This window comes from Octopus bimaculoides, chromosome 8 (assembly GCF_046866305.1).
Source record: "Octopus bimaculoides isolate indiv1 chromosome 8, ASM4686630v1, whole genome shotgun sequence".
Lineage (NCBI taxonomy): Eukaryota > Metazoa > Mollusca > Cephalopoda > Octopoda > Octopodidae > Octopus > Octopus bimaculoides.
In genome coordinates, this window is record NC_142935.1 from 2,109,411 (window position 1) to 2,133,356 (window position 23,946).

Here is a 23,946-nt window from a genome sequence, read left to right on the forward strand (position 1 = left end):
TGCTATTTCAATTGATTGAGAAAGGACAATGGCAAATAAATATTTAAAAGGTGACTTACTTTTAACTTTAGTTAAAATTTGCTCCACATCAGGATTCTGATCAAACACATAATCTACAAATACAAAAAAACAGAAAGCGTCACACATGTTTAATAACATGGCGTAGTTTCTAGAGAAAGTTATCATCATCATTATCATCATCAACAACCCTCTGGACATTATTGTTGTCTTGGGTCCTAAGACTCTAAGGCCCAGTTATCTGGTTCCCATAACATTTAAGTGACTGACATCACAACATTCCTTCCTGATCAGAAGAATAGTCTGTCGAAGGGTGACCCATTTCTACAGCTGAGTGGACAGAGCAAAGTGAAATGAAATGTTTTGCTCAAGAACATTTGAGTGTCACTCAGTCTGAAAATTGAAACCAATAGCTTATGATGGTGAGTGTAGTATCCTAACCACTCGGTCACACACTGCCTTTGCCTACAAAAAGTTAACAGATCCTCCCTATAATCTACAAAGCTGCACCACTTCCAACATCATGGGTTCAGTTTTTATAGAAAGTCAACAAAGAAATCATGAAACTAAAAATACTTCCATGCTTTTAGCATGTTTAATTAAATTGCCATATTCACAGAGATGCAAATCACAAAATATATTTACCTTTCCCACTACTTGACAATAAAACAGGTGGTAATCCATTTTCCGGGATGTGACATTTATTTCGAGGGCTGTTTGCTGACCGCAAACAGCGTGTGCGAGGAGTTATAGATTGATCATTGCCTATAAAGTAGAAACGATAACAATAGATCATCATCATCATTTTAACAAACAAACAAACAAAAAAAACAAGTAAAGGAGTGAAGTTAGTTGTGCCTTGGGAAGGTCATTGCACCAATAATAACACACACACTGGTTCAATATAACTTCTTTATTGTTAGTTAACTGGTTAAATATCTAACCAACTAACTAATCAATCATTTGCTTAATGTGCTGATTAAACAATGGATTAGTTGTTTGTTAGATTGACTGTTTAGCCAACACAGTAAACAAACAATCAATTGGATAAATGGTTAGATATTTAACCAATTGACTAACAATAAAGACGTGATATTGAACCAGTGTGTGTGTTTACTACTATTGGTGTAATGACCTTCCCAAGACACACACACACAAAAAAAGAAGATTTGTTTCATTATGAGTTCACATCAAGAATCTTGCAAACCAAATACAAAAATACAGTGAAGTTAGTATTTTTTGATGCACAAAATAGGATCAAAGTCAGCACACAAGTCATGAATTTATTGGTGAATTAAACTTCATTGTCTGTAATTATATAAAACATCACATAGTCGTGCTAGTTTTAGCCCTAGGACTCATCAGGCTGGTTACTCAGTTTCCATCACATGTAAGTAATTGTTATCTCCAACAATAAGTTTGTTGTTGTATTATTATAAAGTCTTAGTTTTACAGTTAATTATTAAAAGGTACTGAGAGTGAAGATGTGCAATGACTGTAGTTAGTTCAATGTATTTACAAATAAAATCTGATATGAAGCTTCCTTAAAGACTTAATTATCTCCCTTCCAAAATGAAATTAATTTTTGTATTTTGTATCCGGAGATGTTTAAAAATTAAAATCACTCACCCTGAGTTATCCTTTCTACTTTCTTCTGTACTCGTCCCGTCCGCCTGGGGGGTAAACGGGAATCTTGAGGGTGATCAGCTTCTTCAGTTAGATCACCCCCAGGTCGAATACCATCTGAGAATATGACTTGTTTTGGCTCTCCCTTTCGCTGGCTTCCTGTAAAACAAAAATTACTGCCTGGCATCAATCTTACTGTTAACGTTGGTTCAGTAGAGTCAACAGAGAAATGAAGACTAGCAACGTTACAACACACGCACATTTATATGGAATGAGGAACTTTTGAGATTGCAAATGAAAAGAAAAGAACTCAATACAGAAAGTAGAGTGTGTCTTATATTAGAAGCTGACATTCTCATGACTCTTGGTTTCACATTATTAACAATTATTCAAATGACTAAAAATGAGAAGCAGCACAAATGCGTGCGTGCGTGCGTGTATAAAATATTTGCAAATGCTGAAATATAGTTATGAATAAACTTAGTTTGAATTGCTTGTCGAAGACTATCAAAAAATGTATCATTTAGCTATTGAACTATGCAGAACACCTGTTCAATTATTCACATACTAACAACTATATAATATTTCATGTCTTCAGTATCATACGTGTAAAACACATGAAAGCAAGGAAGATGGTTATCATTAACACCACTTGAAGTGTTGATGTCTAACTGAATTTTGTTTTTCTTCCATAATTTGGTCATTTTCCATAAATCCGTATGTAGAAAATAAACTGTGTTAGCCAGCTGGCAGGTGGAAATTCCTCAATCAGTACCAATGAAAGGTTCTCCATCAACAGTTCAAAATTGGAAAAGGCTGTCAGGGGCTGTTATATGCCTTCACATGATGCTGGTGACTTGAAAACATCACATGTACGTAAATAAAAGACTACATCACATGACCTGCATGAAAACTGGACAGATGAGCGTCTGATGCATTTTCTGCAACCCATCAAAGCTTGATGATCAAGCATGTATTAATGTGTTTACAAACCATCATCATCATCGTTTAACGTCTGTTTTCCATGCTGGCATGGGTTAGACGGTTTGACTGACGTTTGGAGAGCCAGCGGCTGCACCAAGCTCCAATCTGATCTGGCAATGTTTCTACAGCTGGATGCCCTTCCTAACGCCAAGGAGAGAATGATACAACAGCTGCATGAGGGTTGTTGGTAAGGAGATTGAGTAGAAGCAGCTTGAGTGACATGATGGGAAAATTAATGAAAAAGGAACAGGATGACAGATGGAGTAATGAGAGAGATTAAGACAAATGAGTGACAGAGGAAAGGGTAAAGTGAGAGAGTGTTGGATCACAATAAAGAAGTTTAATGGTAGAGAAGGACTCATTACACAAACAACAAATAAACTGACAACAGGAACCTCAGTCATTATGATCATCATCATCAGCAGCACTGTCTTTTCACTTTTCCATGCTTGCATGGATTTGCAGGTCTTCTCCAGCAAGTGATTCATCACTTGCTGTACTCGTCTATCATCTCTTTTATGAGATTCAGCCTCTTTAGATCAGTCTTCATCATTTCATCCCATGTCTTCCGAGATTCCATCCACTTGACACACTCAACACTTCTTCTTTATACAACTCACACCTTCCATATACGTATCACCCCTATCAACATAGTCTTCTCTCTTGCACCCTACAGTTGATTCCTCTCACATTTAGTTTATCCCTCAACCCATTTTTGTAACCCTAATCATGCAAACTAACATTAGACTTCCAGTACACCTCCAGCAAAGCATACTGGCCTCATTTCTTTCCAAATTCTCCACATTCAAAGCCTATGGTTCACTACCAGACAGCATCAAAACTCTCAGAAAGAAACCCTTTGTTGCCAACAGAGGGAATAATTGCCCAAACTTTTTCTCTTCCATTCTTATTCTGGTTACCATACTTTCAGCATACTCACCTCTTCTGCAAATTAAGTCATCTCATTAGCAAAAACCATCAACTACTTCCAGAAACCCATTCCAGGAATATTCTTACTGTTAACTGCTATCATTCATCCGCTACACCATTAAGTCTACTCTATCAATCCATTTGTGAGCCTACAACATCACCTCTCCATAAACAGTTTACATTACACACACGCCATATGGAATTCTTGTCTGCTTGTTTTCTGCACAAGGAGCTTGGCCACTTGCCCTGATGGAAATTCAGTCTTGTCTACTCTCCTAGCATCTGAAACTTTAGTCTTAGCTAGATTTATTTTGAAGTCTTGTGATGCTTGATTTTCATCCCTAAATCTCTTATTAAATTTAGCTGTGAAAACTAGGTTCAGAACTTTGCATGCCTCAAACTCTTCTGTTATGGCCTGAAGGACTATAATTAACAGAAGAGGGCAATGAGCCTACAGCCTGTCGAATTCCTCACTGAATTCATTGCTAACTCTTACCTTGCTGATAGTAACCCCTATACATAGCTTGCACTGCTCTCAGATTACAGGGTGGACTCTTGCCAAAGGCTTCATCCAGATGGACAAATATTAAAGCCAAGTAGTTTAACACTAGCTGCATACTTCTCTCATAGCTGTTTCACTAGGGAAAGGACATTGACAGTACTCCATCCTGGTATAAACCTGAACTGCTTCTCATCTTGTTTAATCCTATTTATAATTCGTTGTGCTCTGATTCTGATAATGATAATCCATCCGGTTGTTTGTGTATGTGTGTGTATATATATATATATATATATAATCAGCATTTTAATTTTGACTTATATGTAAGCAAAGAACAGTAGACATTAAATTTTGTAGTAATAGATTTTTCTACAGCTAGAAGCTCTTCCACCTACCTCCAAGTAAAGTGTAACATTTCCCAACCCCTTTCAACAACAAATGGCCCTGGTATACTTCCCTAAAAATTTACTAACAAATGACTAGGTTTTTTTCTTTAATAATTAATTGAAATTTTTGCCACAAGGGCAGCTTTGGGGAGGTGAGAATGAGTTGATTACATCGACCCCAATGTTCAACCGGTACTTATTTTATCAACCCTGAAAGGATGAAAGACCATGTTGACCTCAGCAGAATTTGAACTCAGAACGTAGCAACGGACGCATCCAGCGTGCTAACAATTCTGCCAGCTCACCGCTTTATCTTTTTTCTTTAATAATAATCCTTTTTCAGTTCTGTATTTAAGAAATGAGGAATTATGTGCATCCGTCAAAAAGTAGATAATGCAAATAATCACTTTTGTTTATAATCAGTGTACCCATGTCCGGACAAGAGTGAAACACACACATTCTCACATGACCGGTTTCTTCCCGTTTCCAATCTACCAGATTTCATTCAGAAGGCATTGGTCAATCTACAGCTAGAGTAAAGGACACTAACCAACAATGTACACACAGCAGACACTGTTTTCTGCTAGTAACAAAGGATTTCTCTCTCAGAGTGAGAGGAAGAGTGTGTGATATTTGTATATGAACTGTAATACTGCATGACGGTGAGACTGAGGATTTGTGAAGGCTATAAAGTCATGAACTGAGCATGGTTTACTGGCTGAATTGGTGTTAATGTACACCAGTGTTCCACAACCTTTTTACACTTGCCGTACACTAACATTCGATTCAAAATTTGGCAACACACCTGAACTAAAAATATAACTAAAAGATTTGGGAAAAAAATTACATTCAGGTTACACTGTGGCACATCTAGCATCATCTCATGGCACATCATTGTGTCGCAGCATACCGGTTGCAGAGAACTGGTGTACACTGATATAGTACAAATTAGGTGGCAGGATACAAAGAAGATACACAAATAAGTGGACGTAGTGTGCAAGGGAGAAGACTGTGATCGTATGGATATGTGAAGTGTACGGCAGATGAGAGCTGGAGAAAGAAGTACAGGGTATGTAAAGTAGAAGGGACCAATGAAAGAGGGGAACCTAGGAAGGCATGGGAGAAAATGGTTGAAGACTGATCTCAGAATGATGAACATCACAAAAGAAATGAGAAAGGATTGTTAAATAACTGGAGACACACAAAGTCCTTGAGAAGATTTAGTCATTCTTGCAGGCAGGGTATAGTGGACATCAGAACGATGACAGATGGGATCACAGGACCCTGTCCAAAATAATGGCCACCCTTCTAGTGCTGGTGCCACAATAATAAAGTGCAGCCAAATACGCTCTGTAATGTGGTTGATGTTTGGGATGAAATCCAACCATGAAAACTATGTTAGCACCTTTTGAGTGAGGTACAGTCTTTAAATCCATTTACAATAACTGAAACTATACAGACACAAGGACTGAATATGACAACTCACTTGACTCATGCCTGCATAGAAAACTTCCATTAAAATTATGATGATACTGATGACGATATATACATATACATGTGTGTGTGTGTGTGTGTATATAATGATGATGCTGATGATGTATAAAACTTTTGGTCTTATAATATTTCTTTAAATTATAATGACATTTTAGTAACAACAAAAACTTCAAATGCTGACATTCAGAAAGAAAACCAGAACAATTCTAAGAAAAGCAATCAACAGCAGCACTAATTAATTAACAATTATAGCAGCTAAACATTGAAAGCAAGTATTAATATCTTTCAAACATTATCATGCATGAAAGTATTACATTATAAATGAAATAAAACAAGAAAAATTAATTAAAAAAAAAACTGCTGCCACTGTATGAAAGCCAAAACATAATGCTAAAGTAGAACACACGACAAGAAATATACCTTTATTTTAAACTGAATTAAATTTAAACTTATTAAAAGAATATTTCTAAAAATCTAAAACTGAAAATATTCAACTAATTTTGCTTAAAGACTCCAGAAATATAAGCTACAAGTCCTTTTTTTTTTTTGCTCTTGTTTAAAATATTAAAAATGTTAAGAATTTTTAAGGATATTTCAATAAAATCATTTTCATGATTGTAATGTCCACTTTTCCAGGCTTGAATGAGTCAAATGGAATTTATTGAGGCAGATTTTCTATGGCCAGATACCTTTCCTGTCACCAATCCTCATCTGTTTTTCAAGCAAAGTAATATTTCTCCAGGACATGTTCTTGCAGAATATTTTGCCAGACATGTTCCTGCAGAATATTGGAAATGAGTGACACTGCTTATATAAGAGTGACACTCATTCACAACTATCACATGATGTCAAGACAAGGAGACACAAACATAAACACACTCACACATGTGTGTATGTGTGTGTGTGTGTGTGTGTGTGTGTGTGTGTACAATGGGCTTCTTTCAGTTTCTGTCTACCAAACCCATTCTCAAGGCAGAAGAAGACACCTGCCTAAGGTGTCATGCAGTGGGACTGAACCCAAAACCATGTGGTTGGGAAGCAATCTCCTTAACCTCACGGCCACGCCTGTGTCACAACTGCAATGACGAGATTATAACTATTCAACAAAAACAGCGATGAACTTTATGATAAACAAATAACTAATATAACCCGAGAAAAACTTTTATGAATGTGTGTGTGTGTGTGTGTGTGTGTGTGTGTGTGTGTGTGTGTGTGTGTGTGATCCACACTCCTGTTTTATGTTTAAAGAGAAACTGTGACCATCGTAGCTACAAGAAGATGACAAGAACCACTTACAACATATCTGCAGACATTACTCGATTCCACACACTTCCATCAAAAGTGTGCATTCAGAACTCTGAAGATATTGTACGAGACCAAACATACAAGCTTGATTGTGCATGCGTGGAGCAGCACAGGTATACCTAACTATGTTGAGCAATATGAAACCCAGGTACGGACCAGACTTTATTAGAAGTCTGATGGTGTTTGGATAAATTAGAAATTGATTCTGTTAACGACTGGACACATAAGTGTCAGGAGATACAATGTAACACTGTAAAAGTTACTAATAAGTGAAGAATTTATGATGTTTACATAAATATATGAATTATAACTTCAAGGAAGAAAATAGTAAATTGAAGTCTCATGCAACAATCAGAAAACATTGGCAAAACAAAGGAATGGAATAATTATGCTAAAAGTCTGCAATGTAACAACTGTTGATGCAAAAAATGTCAGAATTCAGAGAAGAATCAAAGAAGGAAAATTATCAGAATATAATATTTCCGCCAAGCATAACATATAACAGATAGAACTTTGCATGCTAGATTATCTTTGGTAGAATACCATAAAATAATAACAGATTTGTATTCCCCATTGTCTAATGAGTAGATATTTTAATTAACATATGCTTTATTTCAATATCTTGAATTACCTAATTCGAGAACCGATGAATGATATCAAAGAGTAAATCCATGATAATTAAGAGCTCAATTAACAACAGGTCATTAAAGCCCGACAAATTATGACATTGCAGTAAATCCAAGTAGGACGACCTTACATACAGTTACATAATCGGCTAGAATGGTTTTCTGATTAATATTACACATAAAATTCCTGATAATTTGGGTAAACACAGCTTTTAAATTAAATTAATAAATTATATATCACAATCATGTAATATGTACATTCAATGATGTTTATCTTAATGAAACAGCTGTTGAAAACAATGTCTGAACTATTAAGTGAAATTTACATGTTTTGTACTTTTATTTTAAATATTTTGAGTTGCATTAACTAATGACATGAGAATCAATCTTCTTTCCAACCAATTTTGAGAGCATTTGAAATGTCTGAACATAAAGATTTTTAAAATAGTTAACTCTGACCCTACACGCACAAGCAATTCAAGATGTTGCAGCAGTGATCATCAGGAGACATACTTTGTACAAGGCACTATTACAAACTAGAGATCCAGGTTATATAAGTTATATAAACAGCTTTCACTGGATTATTTACATAATTTTCAGAGGGGTCATTCCAAGAACCCCCACCTTCTCTTTTGATACATTTTTTTTTTATCACATCACTGCAACATATAAAAGAAACGGATCCTTTCAATAGATGTTTATCGTACAGATTAATATTGTACCTGCAGTCTTTGGGACTTTTTTTAAGTGCAGCCTTTGGGAAGAAACCTGGATTTTGCAGGAAAAGACATTTTTGTTGATCAAATAGCATTGTATTTATTTATCATCATCATCATCATCATCATCTTATACCTGTTTTTCCATGCCTGCATAGTTTTGGACACGTTTTCTCCTAAACAGCATCTCACCACTTGATGCCGTCCTCTACCAGTTCCTTCGTGCAGTACAGCTTCCTGAAATCAGCCTTTACCATTTCTTTCCCGTATCTTCCTTGGTCTTCCTCTTTTGGTTCCTTTCATCTGGATCACCGGGCACCTTTTTTTTACCCAGCTTTCCCCTTCCATACACAGCTTAATATCCATTCCAGCCGATCACAGCTGGTTCCTCACAAACTCAGTCAACCTCTGCAATCATTTATGCATCATCATCATTCATGCAAAACAAAATCACATCAACCGGAAGACTCACTGCACTCCCTTCCAGACCCCACACACATCCCCTGCATTCAAAACTCATGTTTTGCTACCATACAATATTGGACTGCATAGACAAGCACCAACATCGAGAGGTCACAGCTCTAGTAACATGGACATGGGAGTACAGTGTCACAAGAAAGAATCACAAGATGAATTCTTCATGCCAAACTAACCGACAGGAGACCTAAGGGTAGACCAACAATGAGATGGTTGGATGATATCCATAGTCTCTGCTGGTCATTCCTGAGAATCCAGCCACAAAGTGGAATAACGTTTGTTTTTGATAGGACACTATTGAGAAGATGCTTCCATGAATACTAGGCAGAGAAGATGGATGGAAACAAACACCTTACAAAATGACCTGATTAAGTTCCTAAAAAGTCAATTTATACATTTTATTTCTTTAATCTTTATGATTATATTTCCCCAATAAATGTAATTACATTGTTCCACCGATTTAATTAAAATCTTTTTTTTAATGTGCCTTTATTAGATTATACTTAATTCAAGGTGGCCTTCAAATATAAAAGGTCCCCTCAACCTTGTTTAGCTGATTCAGTAAAGACAAACAGTTTAAAACAAGGGACAATACTTCATTTTTAGTCAAACTGGAGTATTTTGCCAATGATTGTGTAAAAATACCTGTTTTTCTTGTTATTAGTGTCCATTTACTAAAATTATACATACATACACACGTGTAGCTGTGTGTATGTGAGTGTTCATATGTAGCTTTGTTGCTTTATGATCTGGTAGAACTGGTTAGACTATACTAACTAAAGAGGTCTTATAAAACTGGAATATGTCTGGAGTTGTCAATTTACTTCCAAAGATCAGATCCCACTGTACACCCATACTCTATTTTATAGTTCATTTATCTAATTTAAACTAAGGAATAGTCTCCCTTGCCTTTCATAACCAGAATCAATATGCAAATGACCTCTTCATAACAAGGTGTAATTATAATGAAAATTTCTTGGGTATGGGTAGGGAAGGGTTCACTAAAATTAATTATATCAACAGAGACTTAATAATTAACAGTATGTATTTACAGCCCAGGGCTGAGCAGAATGACAGGGCCTTACTCAAGAGGCACATTACAATGCCTCGGGTAGTAAGGGCTGAATTCATAAAATATATTCAATACAACGGCAAGAAACTCTCAACAGAACTAAACAGCAGAAGGTCTTCAAAGAAGAAACCCTACTCTGGCAAGGGTTTCGGCCCTGAACTTCTTCTTTACACTCTTAGAGGGAAAGGCTGCATCTAGGGCACGACTCCTCTCCTGGGCGGCCTTCTGCTGACACTTTTTTGCCACTTGGATATCGGAGACTTATGCATTTAAACTCCTTGGAGGTCTCATTGAGTTGTGATTTCATCTGCATTGACCCAGCTTTCAGACTTAAAGAACGAAGAATGTCAGTTGGTTGCTATGGTAATGGTGAAATATCAACGCTATCATAATGACGCACTCAGAGTTACTTCCCTTAGCATTAAATCGCAATAAACACACACACAAATAAACACACTCACACATTAATATTCCACTACAACATCAATAACATCAATTCAAAGACAATGAAAACAATTTTTAAAAAACAACAACAACAACAATAATAATAATATTATCAAGCCTCTTTGTCACTCACCCTCTCTCTTGAGAACACCGACTGGAACCATGACGGTCGGCAATGGAACATGCGCATTGGCTTGTTGCAATGGTGGGATGGTGGAGCAGTACTCACTGGGGTTATTAGGGTTAGGACTTCGTCCAGACCGGTTCTCCGCTGGGAAAAATTAAGCAGGCAAGCCACGATAGAGATTCGTTAGTAAGCAGAGTGAAGAAGAGACAAATTAATAGATTGTTGGAGCAATATGGCATAACAAACCAACTAAGCAACAGACACAGGAAAAACAGTATCAAACGGAAAAGAAAAAAAAGAGAGAGAGAGAGAGAGAGAGACAACAGCAGCAGCATCACTGTACAGCTTCTTTAACCTCTCTCAACATGCAAAAATGTGGTGGATTTTTGGAGTTTAACCCTTTCGTTACCAACCCGGCTGAAACCGAATCTGACTCTGTGGTACAAATGTCTTGTTTCCGTCCACCAAACCTTAGTCACAATTTATGTTCCTAACACTAGCTTAACGATAACGAAGTTATTTTTACTAAGTAATGGAAAGAAACACAGAGCATCTCAAAATAAATACAGTAACGAAAGGGCTAAAGTTTTATTTTACCCAAGTAAATATTCTACAAGGATATATTACATGTGTGATTGATTTAACAAGCTTTAAAAATAAATAACCAGTTGTTACATATTTCGGACTTTGTTTTTGTGTTTTTTCTAACAAGGATCAATTTAATTCTTTTGATACCAGCCTATCCAACACTGTCCCTAGATCTAGGGTACAAACTTTCCCCATTTCCGAGGGATCTAAATTGAACCCTTTCATCAAAATTTTATGTTAATTTATGCTCCAAACACCAGCTGAACCCTTCAGCATTCAGATTAGTCTGTTAAATGCTTATTTATTTGTATGGTTTTCAATTAATCATGCTAAATCTTGTAGTTTTGAGATTTTGATGATGTACTTGTGTATTTTAAGAATAATATTGTAGGATAGGTGTGAGAGGCAGGATCTGACTTGTTTAAACACAAAGCAGGTCGAATATTTGGGCCTGAAATAGCTGGTTTAAATGCTAAAGGGTTAATAATGACAGTTACATCACTAAATGCTTCGTTATTTCTTTCTTTTTTATTAATTGAAACTAAAGCAGTGTATTTCAACAGAAATACAATAATAAAAGGGTTAACTCATTTAATACCAACCTTTTAAAGATTATCTTTGGTTCTGAGATATAAACTTTCTGTCAAAAAGTTAAAAACTTCTATCAAAATTTCATGTCAACCCTTTTGTTACCATATTTCGGTTGGAATACCTTTGTTTTGCTTCAATTAATTTTGAAAGCAATAAAGAATTTAGTAGAATAATTGTCATTATAAAGGTGGTGTTTGGAATATAAGGAATTTTGATGAAAGGTTTTTTTTATCTAGAGTTCTTTGAAACATGAAGTTCGTTTCATAGACCAGGAGTAATTTGGAGTGAGTTGGTATCAAAAAGATTAATTTACATTCCAAATATCAACTTCATAATTACAAAATTAATTTTAGTAACTCCATAATTATTTTTAAATTAATTGAAATAACGGCAGAGTATTTCGACAGAAGGACCAAGACCTCCTTCAGTCATGGATGACCATGGCACAATTCCAGGCAAGACTGTTTATGGAAGCCCAGCAATCACCCATGCATGCCAGCTTCCCCTTCTTCACGCCACTGATGTTATCCACGGGAGAGGCAAAGGCCGATACGGCTTCGCACCAGTGACGCTGCAACTCATTTCTACAGCTGAGTGAACTGGGGCAGCATGAAATAAAGTGTCTTGCTCAAGAACACAGCACACAACCTGGTTCAGGAATTGAACTCACTACTTCATGATTGTGAGCCTGACACTCTAACCACTCAGCCATACACCTTCTTGCCATATTTCAACAGAAATCTGGTAAGAAAAGGATTAATCAAGAAAGTAGTGTGTTCAAAGAAATAGTTCAAAGTGGCATTGAAAAGGCTGAGAAAATGTTTAAGAAACCTGGGTTCTACTTTTAAAACATTCTCTTGTAATTGTTCAGGAGAATAATAAACCTCACGACAGAGACAGAGTGATGAAAAATATTCTGTTATTGCAATGTAAAAAGTCTGATATCGATTCTACAAAACTAAAATATTCATGAGAACTTGACAACAGGAAACTGAGGAAATTGAAACCCTTTTTCTGGATTTGGTTGGCAGAGCATTTTAATAATAGATTTCAGAACAACAACAATTATTGTTTGCAACACTGAAGTTGGGCCACCAAGTTTGGCAGAGATGTCAGTCAATTAAATCTACAGGACTTATTTTTCCAACCCCAGAACGATGAAAGGTAAAACTGGCTTCTGAAGGATTTGAACTCAGATCATGTTGGATTACAACAAAATAAGACAAAGCATTTTCACCAATTCTGAACATCTACCAACATCCAAGAATAATTATTTTTAATTTCTGGCACAAAGCCAGCAATTTTAAAGAAGACGAGGAAATCAATTACATCAACCCCCAGTGTTTGACTGGTACTTTATTTTATCAACCCTGAAAGGTTGAAAGGCAAAGTCAACCTTGGCACTATTTGAACCCAGAAAGTAAAGAGCCAGAAAAAATGCTGCCAAGCACAAGGCCAGAGCAGGAGGGAAGGAAAAAAGGTGATTATGTCAATCCCAATATTTTGACTGATTCTTTATTCTATCAATCCTTGGAAGGAAGAAAGAGAAAATGGGCCTCAGTGAGATTTGAACTCAGAAGCTGACTGACCACAGCCAAATGATAATATGAAGAAACTCTATGGAATTGCTGAAGATTGAGTTTTGGATTCTATCTGTGCTATCTTACAAAGAATGCAATGAAGACATTGTTAAAAAAAAAGAGGCAAAAACCATCTGGAATTTGAAAGAATTGGCTCAAAATACAATGGAGACTTTGTCACAAATAGAACTTTCTAGAACAGTGGTTCATAAGCAGGGTCCACACAGCCCCTAGGTTTCAACAGCAAAATCTTGTATGTTTCTCCATGTGCAATAAGTTAGTTACACCTCTACAATACACAAAATATTTTAAAAAATTTTTATTCACTTTCAGATAATATTTAATTATAAAAATACAACAGGGGTTTCTTTATACACTGAATGGCAACGGCAATCCAGCAGAGTAAAAGGGGTTTGAAAGGGGTCCATGGGTGAAAAAATGGTCGAGAACCACTTTTCTTGAATCTTTTCTGTCTTTTACAGAAAGGCCAGCTGTAATAACTTTCACAATGTCATGGATTTTGAAGGGAATAGCTATAGCTGAGAGAACTAACCCCACCACCACCACCACCACCAGTATTTCACTGGTACATATTTTAACAACCCTGAAAGATTGACTGACCAAGTGAACTCTGGCAGAATTTGATCTCAGAATGCAGAAGGACAGAAGCAAATCCTACAAAGAATTTGAACCTGGAACTCTACTGCTCTTTTATTTCATGGCCTTCTCATCAGAATTAATAACAACAGCTACACTATTACCACTTTAACAGTAAAGTCTACTGACACCACTACCCTTTAACAGACATATCTACTAACACCACTGCCACTTTAACAGTTATATCAACTAACACTGCTACCCATCAATAGAAGTATCTACTCACACTACTACCACCACCACTTCAAGTGTAATGCTTCCCATTCGGCCATTAGTAAGAAAGCTACAGATGATCAAACTAGACATTACTGGTTTAATTAGGTCTTAATTATAATAAGACTAAGACCTGGTGTCAGTAATTATGACGATATAAATGTTATAAAGTTTAACACAAACTACTTTATGATGAAAAATACATAACATGCAATACAAATACACACATATATATATATATATATATATATATATATATATATATATATATATATATAATGTTGACCAACTATAGGTGTGTGTGTGTGCGTGTGTGTATACACACACACATTATATACATATATATATACTTAATTTATATAAATGTGTGTGTGTGTATGTATATAAATGAATAAACTCTGTATATTTGTGTTGTACACATATACACAACACAAGAGAACGAATGAGATTAGTTTTCGACTGGGAAAATACTTGAGAAATAATTATGAGCTTAACAACCTGATCAAATGCCATAAAAAGATTTTAAGTAGCATTTAATCAATAACAAAATGTCCTCAGAAATCACAGAATGGCTTTATAAAGGATTTAGCAAATATTCTAAAATAAAAAAAAAATGGTTTTGAATTTTGGTTAAGTTAAGTGTTTGCTAAACAATTGGGTGGAGGGCGATAAATGAAAGACAGTAAACATTTTTGTTGTAGTGTGTGTGATTGAGATTCTTATGAAGAAGTGAGCCAAGGAGGGAACAGTACCCATCTCGTTTGCAGGTAGTCCAAGACTGAAGCATAACATTATGGTAACAGGAACAAAAATTTTCAGTAAAACAAACAGTTTGAAGAACTAAACGACAGATAAAACATTAAGAAATATTGAACCTTTCATGAGACAGGGTGATATCAACATCTGATGCACTTCAATATTGTCGATATCAACACATGTATACACACTCTAGCATCATTGTAATACACCTGTGTATCACAGCAACACACTCCAGTATTACGAACACCAACACAGTGAAACCCTCTACTTTTTGTGGACACTGTAGAACTAAACTGGCCAAATACAGTCTGATAGAAAGCCCAATCATTCCATTTACTTATTTTGGATTATACTTTAATTGATACATTTCCTCAATTCCCCTGACTCTCAAGAGCAAGCACCAGATAATTTGGGAAGAGACAAATCCTCATTTCACCTCGATTTCACGGTGAAACTCAAGCTAGACATCAGCTTTAAAGACTTGTAAGGGCTAACAAAATATTTACATTACATTGCTGACACAAAATGACACAATCCACAACTACTGACACTGGTGTGTTACTAAACTCCCTAATTCTGGCAGATTATTTCCTCTGACTCACCTTAGCAGGATATGACACTTCAATCCTTTGAAGATTAGCAGGATGTTGGAAACACTGACAGAATGCCTAACATGTCATAAACAGTGTTAATATAAAATATTTCAGTACCGCACTGCTGTGAATATATGCGTCATTATTTTCAAGTTTCTATGAAGTATCATACAGGTTTATTACGGACACCAGACCAAACTGACTAGATCACATCGACTGCTGTTGACAGTGACCGAATCACATTGGCAAGATAAGTGTCTCGTCTTTACTTACATAACAACAGTACGCCATGATACTGCATAAATTACAAACATAATTCAACATATAGGGACAGATGTGGCTGTGTGGTAAGAAGTTTTCTTTCCAACCACATGGTTATGGGTTCAGTCCCACTATGTGGCACCTTGGGCAAGTGTCTTGAGCTGACCAAAACCTTGTGAGTGGATTTGACAGATGGAAACTGAAAGAAGCCCATCATATATATATATATATTTAACAGAGTAATTTGAAGGCTTAAATTGAAAATGGACACCTTTTAGAGTGCAATCTAATAAAATGTTAACATGTAGCATGCCCCGGGGGTGGGCAGTTTACAGCAAGGGAGGTAATCGTTTCTCAATCAAACATGGTGAGACTAGAAGTTTGGATTTTCAATCAAAGAACAAGAAAGATGCAAAGAATAAATATGAATTTTAACTTTTCTGAGAAGAATTCAACAATTAAACAACTGAGGCTAAATTAAAGAAAGCAATCAGGGTAATTAGTTCTTAATACTAATCAAGGAGTGACTATTTCAATTTATTTTAAACACACTTAAAACAAATTGAAATAGTGATAAATATAGAGGCAGTTATTGAATATTATTTATTATTATTATTATTATTAAAGTAATGAGCGGGCAGAATCGCTAACATGCTGGACAAAATGTTTAGTGATATTTTGTCTGTCTTTAAATTCTGAGGTCAATTTTGCCTTGCATCCTTTTGGGGGTCAATGTCATCAACTAGCCCCTTTCCACCAAATTTCTTGACCTCGTGCCTACAGTAGAAAGGATTATTAGTATTAGTATTATTACGCTCTAAGTGGCGTTCCATCCATCTTTATGTTCTAAGACCAAATTCCGCCAAGGCTGACTTTGCCATTCGTCTTTTTGGAATCGGTAAAATAAGTATCAATCATGTCCGGCAGTCAATGTAATTGCCCTTCCCCTGTCCCCTCAAAAACTTCTAGCCCTATGTCAAAATTTCAAACCATTATTTCTATTATTATTATTATTATTATTATTATTATTATTATTATTATTATTATCTGCCAAGAGGGATGAAAATGGGAGAGGAATCTCTCAGAATTTGAAGTAAAATGAGATTGTCTGGCATGCTGGAACATCACTAAATTTTCATTCTTCATTGGAATAGTAACTCTACAAACTATAGCTTGCTTTAAAAAGTTAAATGAAATATTTTTTTAAAAAACCCTTAAATATGAAAAAATATCCATGCAAAAAGGTTATGTGGGAAGAGTTAGTGAAGGAAAGCAAAGGGAATGTTACCAACGCATGCACCGTATGAAAACTAGCCATAACAATGTGTAAAATAGTCTTTGAATATGAATAAAGTTTTCCAAATTGATAAAGGCCTGGAAAAGAAATAGTCTCAGAAAAAAAAATCCCTGATTGCTGAAATGAAAATGGAAATAATATGGAAGTAGAGCAATACACATGAAATTGCTCATGCGTGCTTCTGTTGTTGACACTAATCATGCCTCACCTTTTGGTAGTAAACTAAGTCCACCTCAAACTTTAATCTCTCCTACATATAAAGGTGCAACAATAGTAAAGATCTTCATTGTTGTACAATGAGGTTCTGTCAATGTGGTGACATATGATGTTTATATTTAGAAACCAGACCTGTGTTTTCACAAACAAAGTAAAGATTACAAACCTAACGGTTCCTCTCCATCAAAGATTTCAGTGAGATAAAAAAACAACTGCATTTAGAATAGCCAATGAAAATGCATTTATATGATCACCTGACCTGTTAAAGATAGCAGTCACATTTCCCTCAAATCACACCCTACCATCTTAGAAATGGAAGGAGACAATGGACAATGTAGTCATAGGTACATGAATGATCACAGCTGAAATGCCGTTTGTGATAGGAATTTGCAGCAACAGAGTTTAACATTGAAATAGTGAAGGACTTCCTTCCACCACACATTCAAAATATAGACTAGATCTTGAAATTAAATATTTGATTTTGTAATTAGTCAAAAGTAATCAATTTTATAACAAAACTTTTGGTTTTGGGGAATCCTAAACTAATTGTACTTACATCAACTTCAGCTGTTCATTAAAACAAAGTGATTTTATTTTCTTTTTCTTTGATACTTACAAAAGATATCAAAAACAACCCTGTTTCATGTTGGTTATATAAATCCATGGCTGTAAAACTTGACTACAATTAGGACATCTTAGAGACATTTGACAAACCACAACAAGACTGTTCTTCGGCCCCAAATGTGGGAAACCTCTCACAACCAAAAGGAACAGTAAAGGTTTTTTCCTTTTTAGGAAGGGGCCCAAAAAATAATCAGATATTCCCTGGACCAAGGACTTGGTCTTGGCTGCAGCTCCCATACATACAATGGGACCTCCACCACACCATTTCCTACCAACAAAATTTGAGACTGATTCCAAAGAAAAGTCATTAACATAATTAGCAAACTGACTAATTCGAAACTGCTCATAGTTCTCACTTCAAATTAATGTAAAGTGTTTTTTGTCTGATGGACTCTCAATATATTCCTTGCATGAATAAATAGGCATTACATTTCACAGAATAATCTAAATGCCAAAGGGTTAAGTCTGTAATCCACCCAAGTCACCCTACTTTTCTTAACAAATACTGACCAATCCAGAAGCAAGCACTGACCATTGCAATTTTACACAATTCCCTCATGAATCCTGTTAAAGAATATTCCAGAATTTCTTTTCTCTTTCTCTCAACTACAAATAAGGAAGACTGTCTAAATCTTCTCATTAAGCACAAATCCAATAATTGAGATAATCTACATATATCTCATATTAAAAAGGGATTAATAACATCTAGTGTTACTTCTCAATACCAACATAATCTGTTATTTTTATTTTTTTCATTGTGGCACATGTAACAACCACTGGATTATCCACAAAGTTGCATTTAAATTCATTCATTCATTCTGTTTGATGTCTGTTTTCTCATGCTGGTATGACTTAGAAAGGGAGGTAACTGAGGCAGAATTTTTTAATAAGTGGATGCTCTTCCAGTTGCTAACCCTTACCAGTTTTTCAAGAAAGGCATTTTGCTTTTATTCCAAAGGAATTCAAAAGTACAGAGCCAGTGGATGATTTGTTGACCAGGAATCTCACCTGTCGCAGCACAAGTGGAGATGTCACTGTTTGTAGCTAAGCCTCTGTAGCCATAGTTCATCATTGGTTGGAAACATTATGACTTATTATGTAGCAAGGAAATTAATAATTGGTGCAGTTGTCATCTAATTTTTGTTAATTAGTTTGAATTAGCTAATACTATTTACATAGAAAATGAAGGACAGATATATTTATCTGAGAAATTTTGTTGGTTTCAAAACAAACCTAACAGCCTAAGGAAAGTTTAATTTACTAAACAGTTTAGCAGGGATATGGAGGAGTGAAGGGCAATGCCAGGACTAGAAGTGAAGAAGCAAGGGTGACATCAGGACCAGAAGTAAGAGGAAAATGATGTCATGGGAAGAAGCGGCAATTCTGGACAGCCTTTTTCTTCCTTACAACACTGAGGTGAACAAAACACATGGAAGGAATTTCTGGGTAGAGCAGTTACTGGCCAGAGGTACCTCCAACAAATTCTGCTGATCCTTGTAAAGTGAAACTAAACTATATTGACAAATAAATGGTAAAGTCAGCACTCTTGTACCAAATAAATTAATAAAATTACTTGGAGAGATAAAAAATAATTGTGTGTGAAAAATGTGACTGATTCTTTATATTTGTAACAGGGCATCAATGGAAAGGTCCAATTATGAATTTCTGTGAGAGTTACGAAATGAAAGGGATTTTTTTTGCGAGAAAAACAAATCTGTCCAAATATATTCTTGTATAAAATTTGCAATAGAAATTTTAAAAATAAACTTAATACAAAGTTTATTTTAAAGATAAATTCATTAATAAAACTTAACTCTGAAAAGTGGAGTTGGGTGTCTGGAGACATTAAGTCACAATGAAACACTTGAGTTACTTTATTTAGAACTAAACGAGGAAAGTCATAATGACAACAACTGCTCTAGATGTTGACATCGTTGAACAGGATTCATTGCTGGCGAGAGGACTAAAGACTTCCACTTGACCTCTTTCAATTCAAAGTTTTCTACTCACTTAAAATACAACAGCAACTCATGCTCACAGCACTTGGTCTGACCGAAGAATTCTAATTCTTATTTTTTTAATTATCAACTTATGTACAACACCATAATTTCTTTATTTACAGTAATTACTCTTTTAATTAAAAGTGGATCCAGATATCATATCAATAAAACAACAACATCAGTCTTTTCATTGAGCTGGTGGAGTCACGCCAAAGCAATGGATTGAAAACAATCCATGACCCCATCAAGGTGCGAAGGAGAGGGTTTGAAGGCCAATCCCTCTGCAGGACTTTCACCATGCTGAGCATCACAGGGACCTGTAGGTAGAAGGCCATCAGGTTAACAGTTGAAGCAGCAAAGGTAGCTTCAAGGTTGTGAATGCAATGGCATGAACCCTGGAAAGGTTCCCGAGGTATGGCTGACCAAACACAAGCTGGGGCTTGATTAACACGAGGTGAGAAGGTTGGATTGTCGGAAAACCCAAAATACCTAATGATCTCAAGAAACATTACTGATGATACATTATTTACATTTGATGGATATTTGTCCGCATCTTGTTTGTTAACACAATATTTCAGCTTATATACCCTCCAGCCTTCATCAGGTGCCTTGGGGAAATTTCGAACCTGGGTTCTCATTCCTAAGGTATTTTACGATGTTATTATTATTATTATTCAGGTCACTGCCTGAAATCGAACTCGGAATCTTGGGGTTAGTAGCCCGCACTCTTAACCACTACGCCATATACCCGTATTACTGATGATGTACGAAAAACCAAAGATGAATCAGAGGAAATGGAACTTACTCTCAACATAACATTATTCACTAATGAATTACCGTAAAATGAAAGAGATTAATCAAAGACCTGCGAATAAGATTTACAGTGATAATGATAGAGTGTGGCTAAATTGATGAGCAAATGTCAGCAGGGAAATTCTGAAGGAATAACAGTTTTCAGATCAAATTAAATAGTTATGACTTTTCTTTTGTTTTCGATTTTTTTTTTTGTTTTGTTTTGTTTTTCAGTTTTTGTTTTTCAAGGAAACTAATCAAACAACACAAAGGTAATGTTAGCCACTGACAACAACCTGTGGAGGGGACAAGAAAAGGGAAAGGAAACAAGATAGGACAGAATAAAAAAAATAGAACAAAACATGCTAAAATAAACAGGTTGCACATCAAACCTTTCACGTCTTCCTTACAACAAGACTTGGTTATAACAAGGTTATCAAGGGCCAGCTCTCCTGAGAGAAAAACAAAACAGAATGGCATGGAATAGAACAAAAAGCAGCAAAAAAAAAATAATAAATAGAATAGAATTAATAAGATAGGCACAAGCGTGGCTGTGTGGTAAGACGTTTGCTTCCCAGCCACATGATTGTGGGTTCAGTCCCACACAGTGTCTTCTACTATAGCCTCAGGCCAACCAAAGCCTTGGGAGCAGATTTGGTAGATGAAAACTGAAAGAAGCCTGTTGCATGTGTGTGTGTGTGTGTGTGTCTGTGTGTGTGTGTGTGTGTGTGTGTGTGTGTGTGTGTGTGTGTGCATGTGTTTGTCCCCACCACCACTACTTGACAACCGGTATTGGTGTATTTACATCCACATAACATAGCAGTTTGGCAAAGAAGTCCAACAGAATAAGTACCCGGCTTTAAAAAACAAAATAATAAGCGCTGGGGTCAATTCGTTCAACTAAACTTCTTCAAGACAGTGCCCCAGCATGGCCACAGTCAAATCGTTGAAACAAGTGAAAGAACAAAAGAGAAGAGAATTAGCAAAGATACAGAGAATTCATTTTCCCCTTTTTGTGAGGTCAGAGAAAAATGAGAGAAGCGTCATTAGTTGAGTCTAGAAAAACATTGTGCAACCTGGATTCTTAACAACGACAACGACAACAACAACAACAACAACCACATCTGTACATTGGTTTGGTAAAAAGAAAACATTGGAAACATTTCCAAGTTATTGATGCCAAAGGGATCAGAAATTTCTTTGGGAGAATCAAATCCAAAACTAAAGGAGTCTTTCTCTGTCCGGAAGAGAGGAATTCATAGAACTCTGCAAATGTGCAATTTTATAAAATCTTTCATTTAGAAAATAATAAACTGAATAAAATACTCCATGAAATGAAGGTAGAAATATTTCTGAGATTCTTTGTATTCATAGCAGGAGTGGCTGTGTGGTAAGTAGCTTACTCATGAACCACATGGTTCTGGGTTCAGTCCCACTGCGTGGCACCTCGGGCAAGTGTCTTCAACTATAGCCTCGGGCCGACCAAGGCCTTGTGACTGAAAGAAGCCTGTCATACAAAATATATGTGTGTGTGTGTGTGTTTGTGTGTTTGTCCCCCCACCATTGCTTGACAACTGATGCTGGTGTATTTACCTCCCTGTAACTTAGCGGTTCGGCAAAAGAGACCGATGGAATAAGTACTAAGCTTACAAAGAATAACTCCTGGGGTCAATTTGCTTGACTAAAGGTGGTGCTCCAGCATGGCTGCAGTTAAATAACTGAAAAGAATAAAAGAATAAAAGAAAGAATTATCTATTCTTGGAGCTGAAGCCAACTTAAACCATCAGAGCCACCTGACTGGCTCCCCGTGCCGGTGGCACATAAAAAGCACCATCCAAACATGGCCGATGCCTGTACCGCCTGACTGGCTCCGGTGCTGGTGGCATGTAAAAAGCACTCACTACACTCTCGGAGTGGTTGGCGTTAGGAAGGGCATCCAGATGTAGAAACATTGCCAGATCAGATTGGAGCCTGGTGCAGCCTCATGGCTTACCAGCCTTAAGTCAAACCATCCAAATAACAGCAACAACAACAATATTAGTTTCAAATTTTGGCACACAACCAGCAATTTTAAGGGATAGCATCGACCGCAGTACTCAACTGGTACTTATTTTATCGACCCTAAAAGGATGAAAGGCAAAGTCAACCCCGGCGGAATTTGAACTCAATATGTAGCGGTAGATGAAATACCACTAAGCATTTCACCCAGCATGCTAACGATTCTGCCAGCTCACTATGATGATGATGATAATATTGCAAAATGCTTTAGCTTAGCTGTTACAAAATATAGAAGAGTTAAATAAATCTGACCCAGAAGCGGCATACAACACAACATGGATAGGTGCACGCAATTCATAAATATCAGCCTCTGTAAAATTAAGTGTCCTGACGAAGATAAACTAACATAAAATACTGGCAAACGGAAGTTTAGCAATTCTGCTGTCAACTTCACAAATATACAAAGTTATTAGCAACATGATTTATAATTAGTGTTCAATAAATATTAATCCATTACAAAAAGAAAAGCGTGTGTGTGTGTGTGTGTGTGTGTGTGTATATATATATATGTATATACACACATACACATATTTATATACATATATATTTATATATATATACACACACATACATATATATTTATAAACATATATATTTATATATACACACACATACATATATATTTATACACATATATATTTATATATACACACATACATACATATTTATATCTATATATATATACACACACACATCATCATTATCATCATCATTTAAAGTCCGCTTTCTACGCTAGCATGGATTGGACGATTAGACAGAGGACTGGTGAACCAGATGGCTACACCAGACTCCAATCTGATCTGGCAGAGTTTCTACAGCTGGATGCCCTTCCTAACGCCAACCACTCCGAGAGTGTAGTGGGTGCTTTTTACGTGCCACTGGCACGAGGGCCGGTCCAGCGGTACTGATAGATACATATATATATATACACACACATACATATATATATATTTATGATTATATACATATATATATATATATATGTGTACACACATATATATACACATATATAT

At 36.0% G+C, this 23,946-nt stretch overlaps 1 protein-coding gene across 12 annotated transcripts in view; it reads right to left on the reverse strand.

Moving 5' to 3' along the window:
- LOC106872539 (uncharacterized) overlaps positions 1-23,946 on the reverse strand; it is a 123,360-nt gene that overhangs the window by 22,672 nt on the left and 76,742 nt on the right. For 3 of the 12 annotated variants that reach the window (XM_089356002.1, XM_089356000.1, XM_089356008.1), the window contains exons 6-10: positions 21,268-21,327; positions 10,711-10,848; positions 1,648-1,803; positions 664-783; positions 60-113 (exon numbers count right to left, since the gene is read on the reverse strand). In XM_089356002.1, coding sequence (XP_089212128.1) covers positions 60-113; positions 664-783; positions 1,648-1,803; positions 10,711-10,848; positions 21,268-21,327 — 528 coding nt within the window. The remainder of the gene's footprint in view (positions 1-59; positions 114-663; positions 784-1,647; positions 1,804-10,710; positions 10,849-21,267; positions 21,328-23,946) is intronic. The other 9 variants (XM_089356004.1, XM_089356001.1, XM_089356009.1 and 6 more) reach the window with 3 other exon arrangements.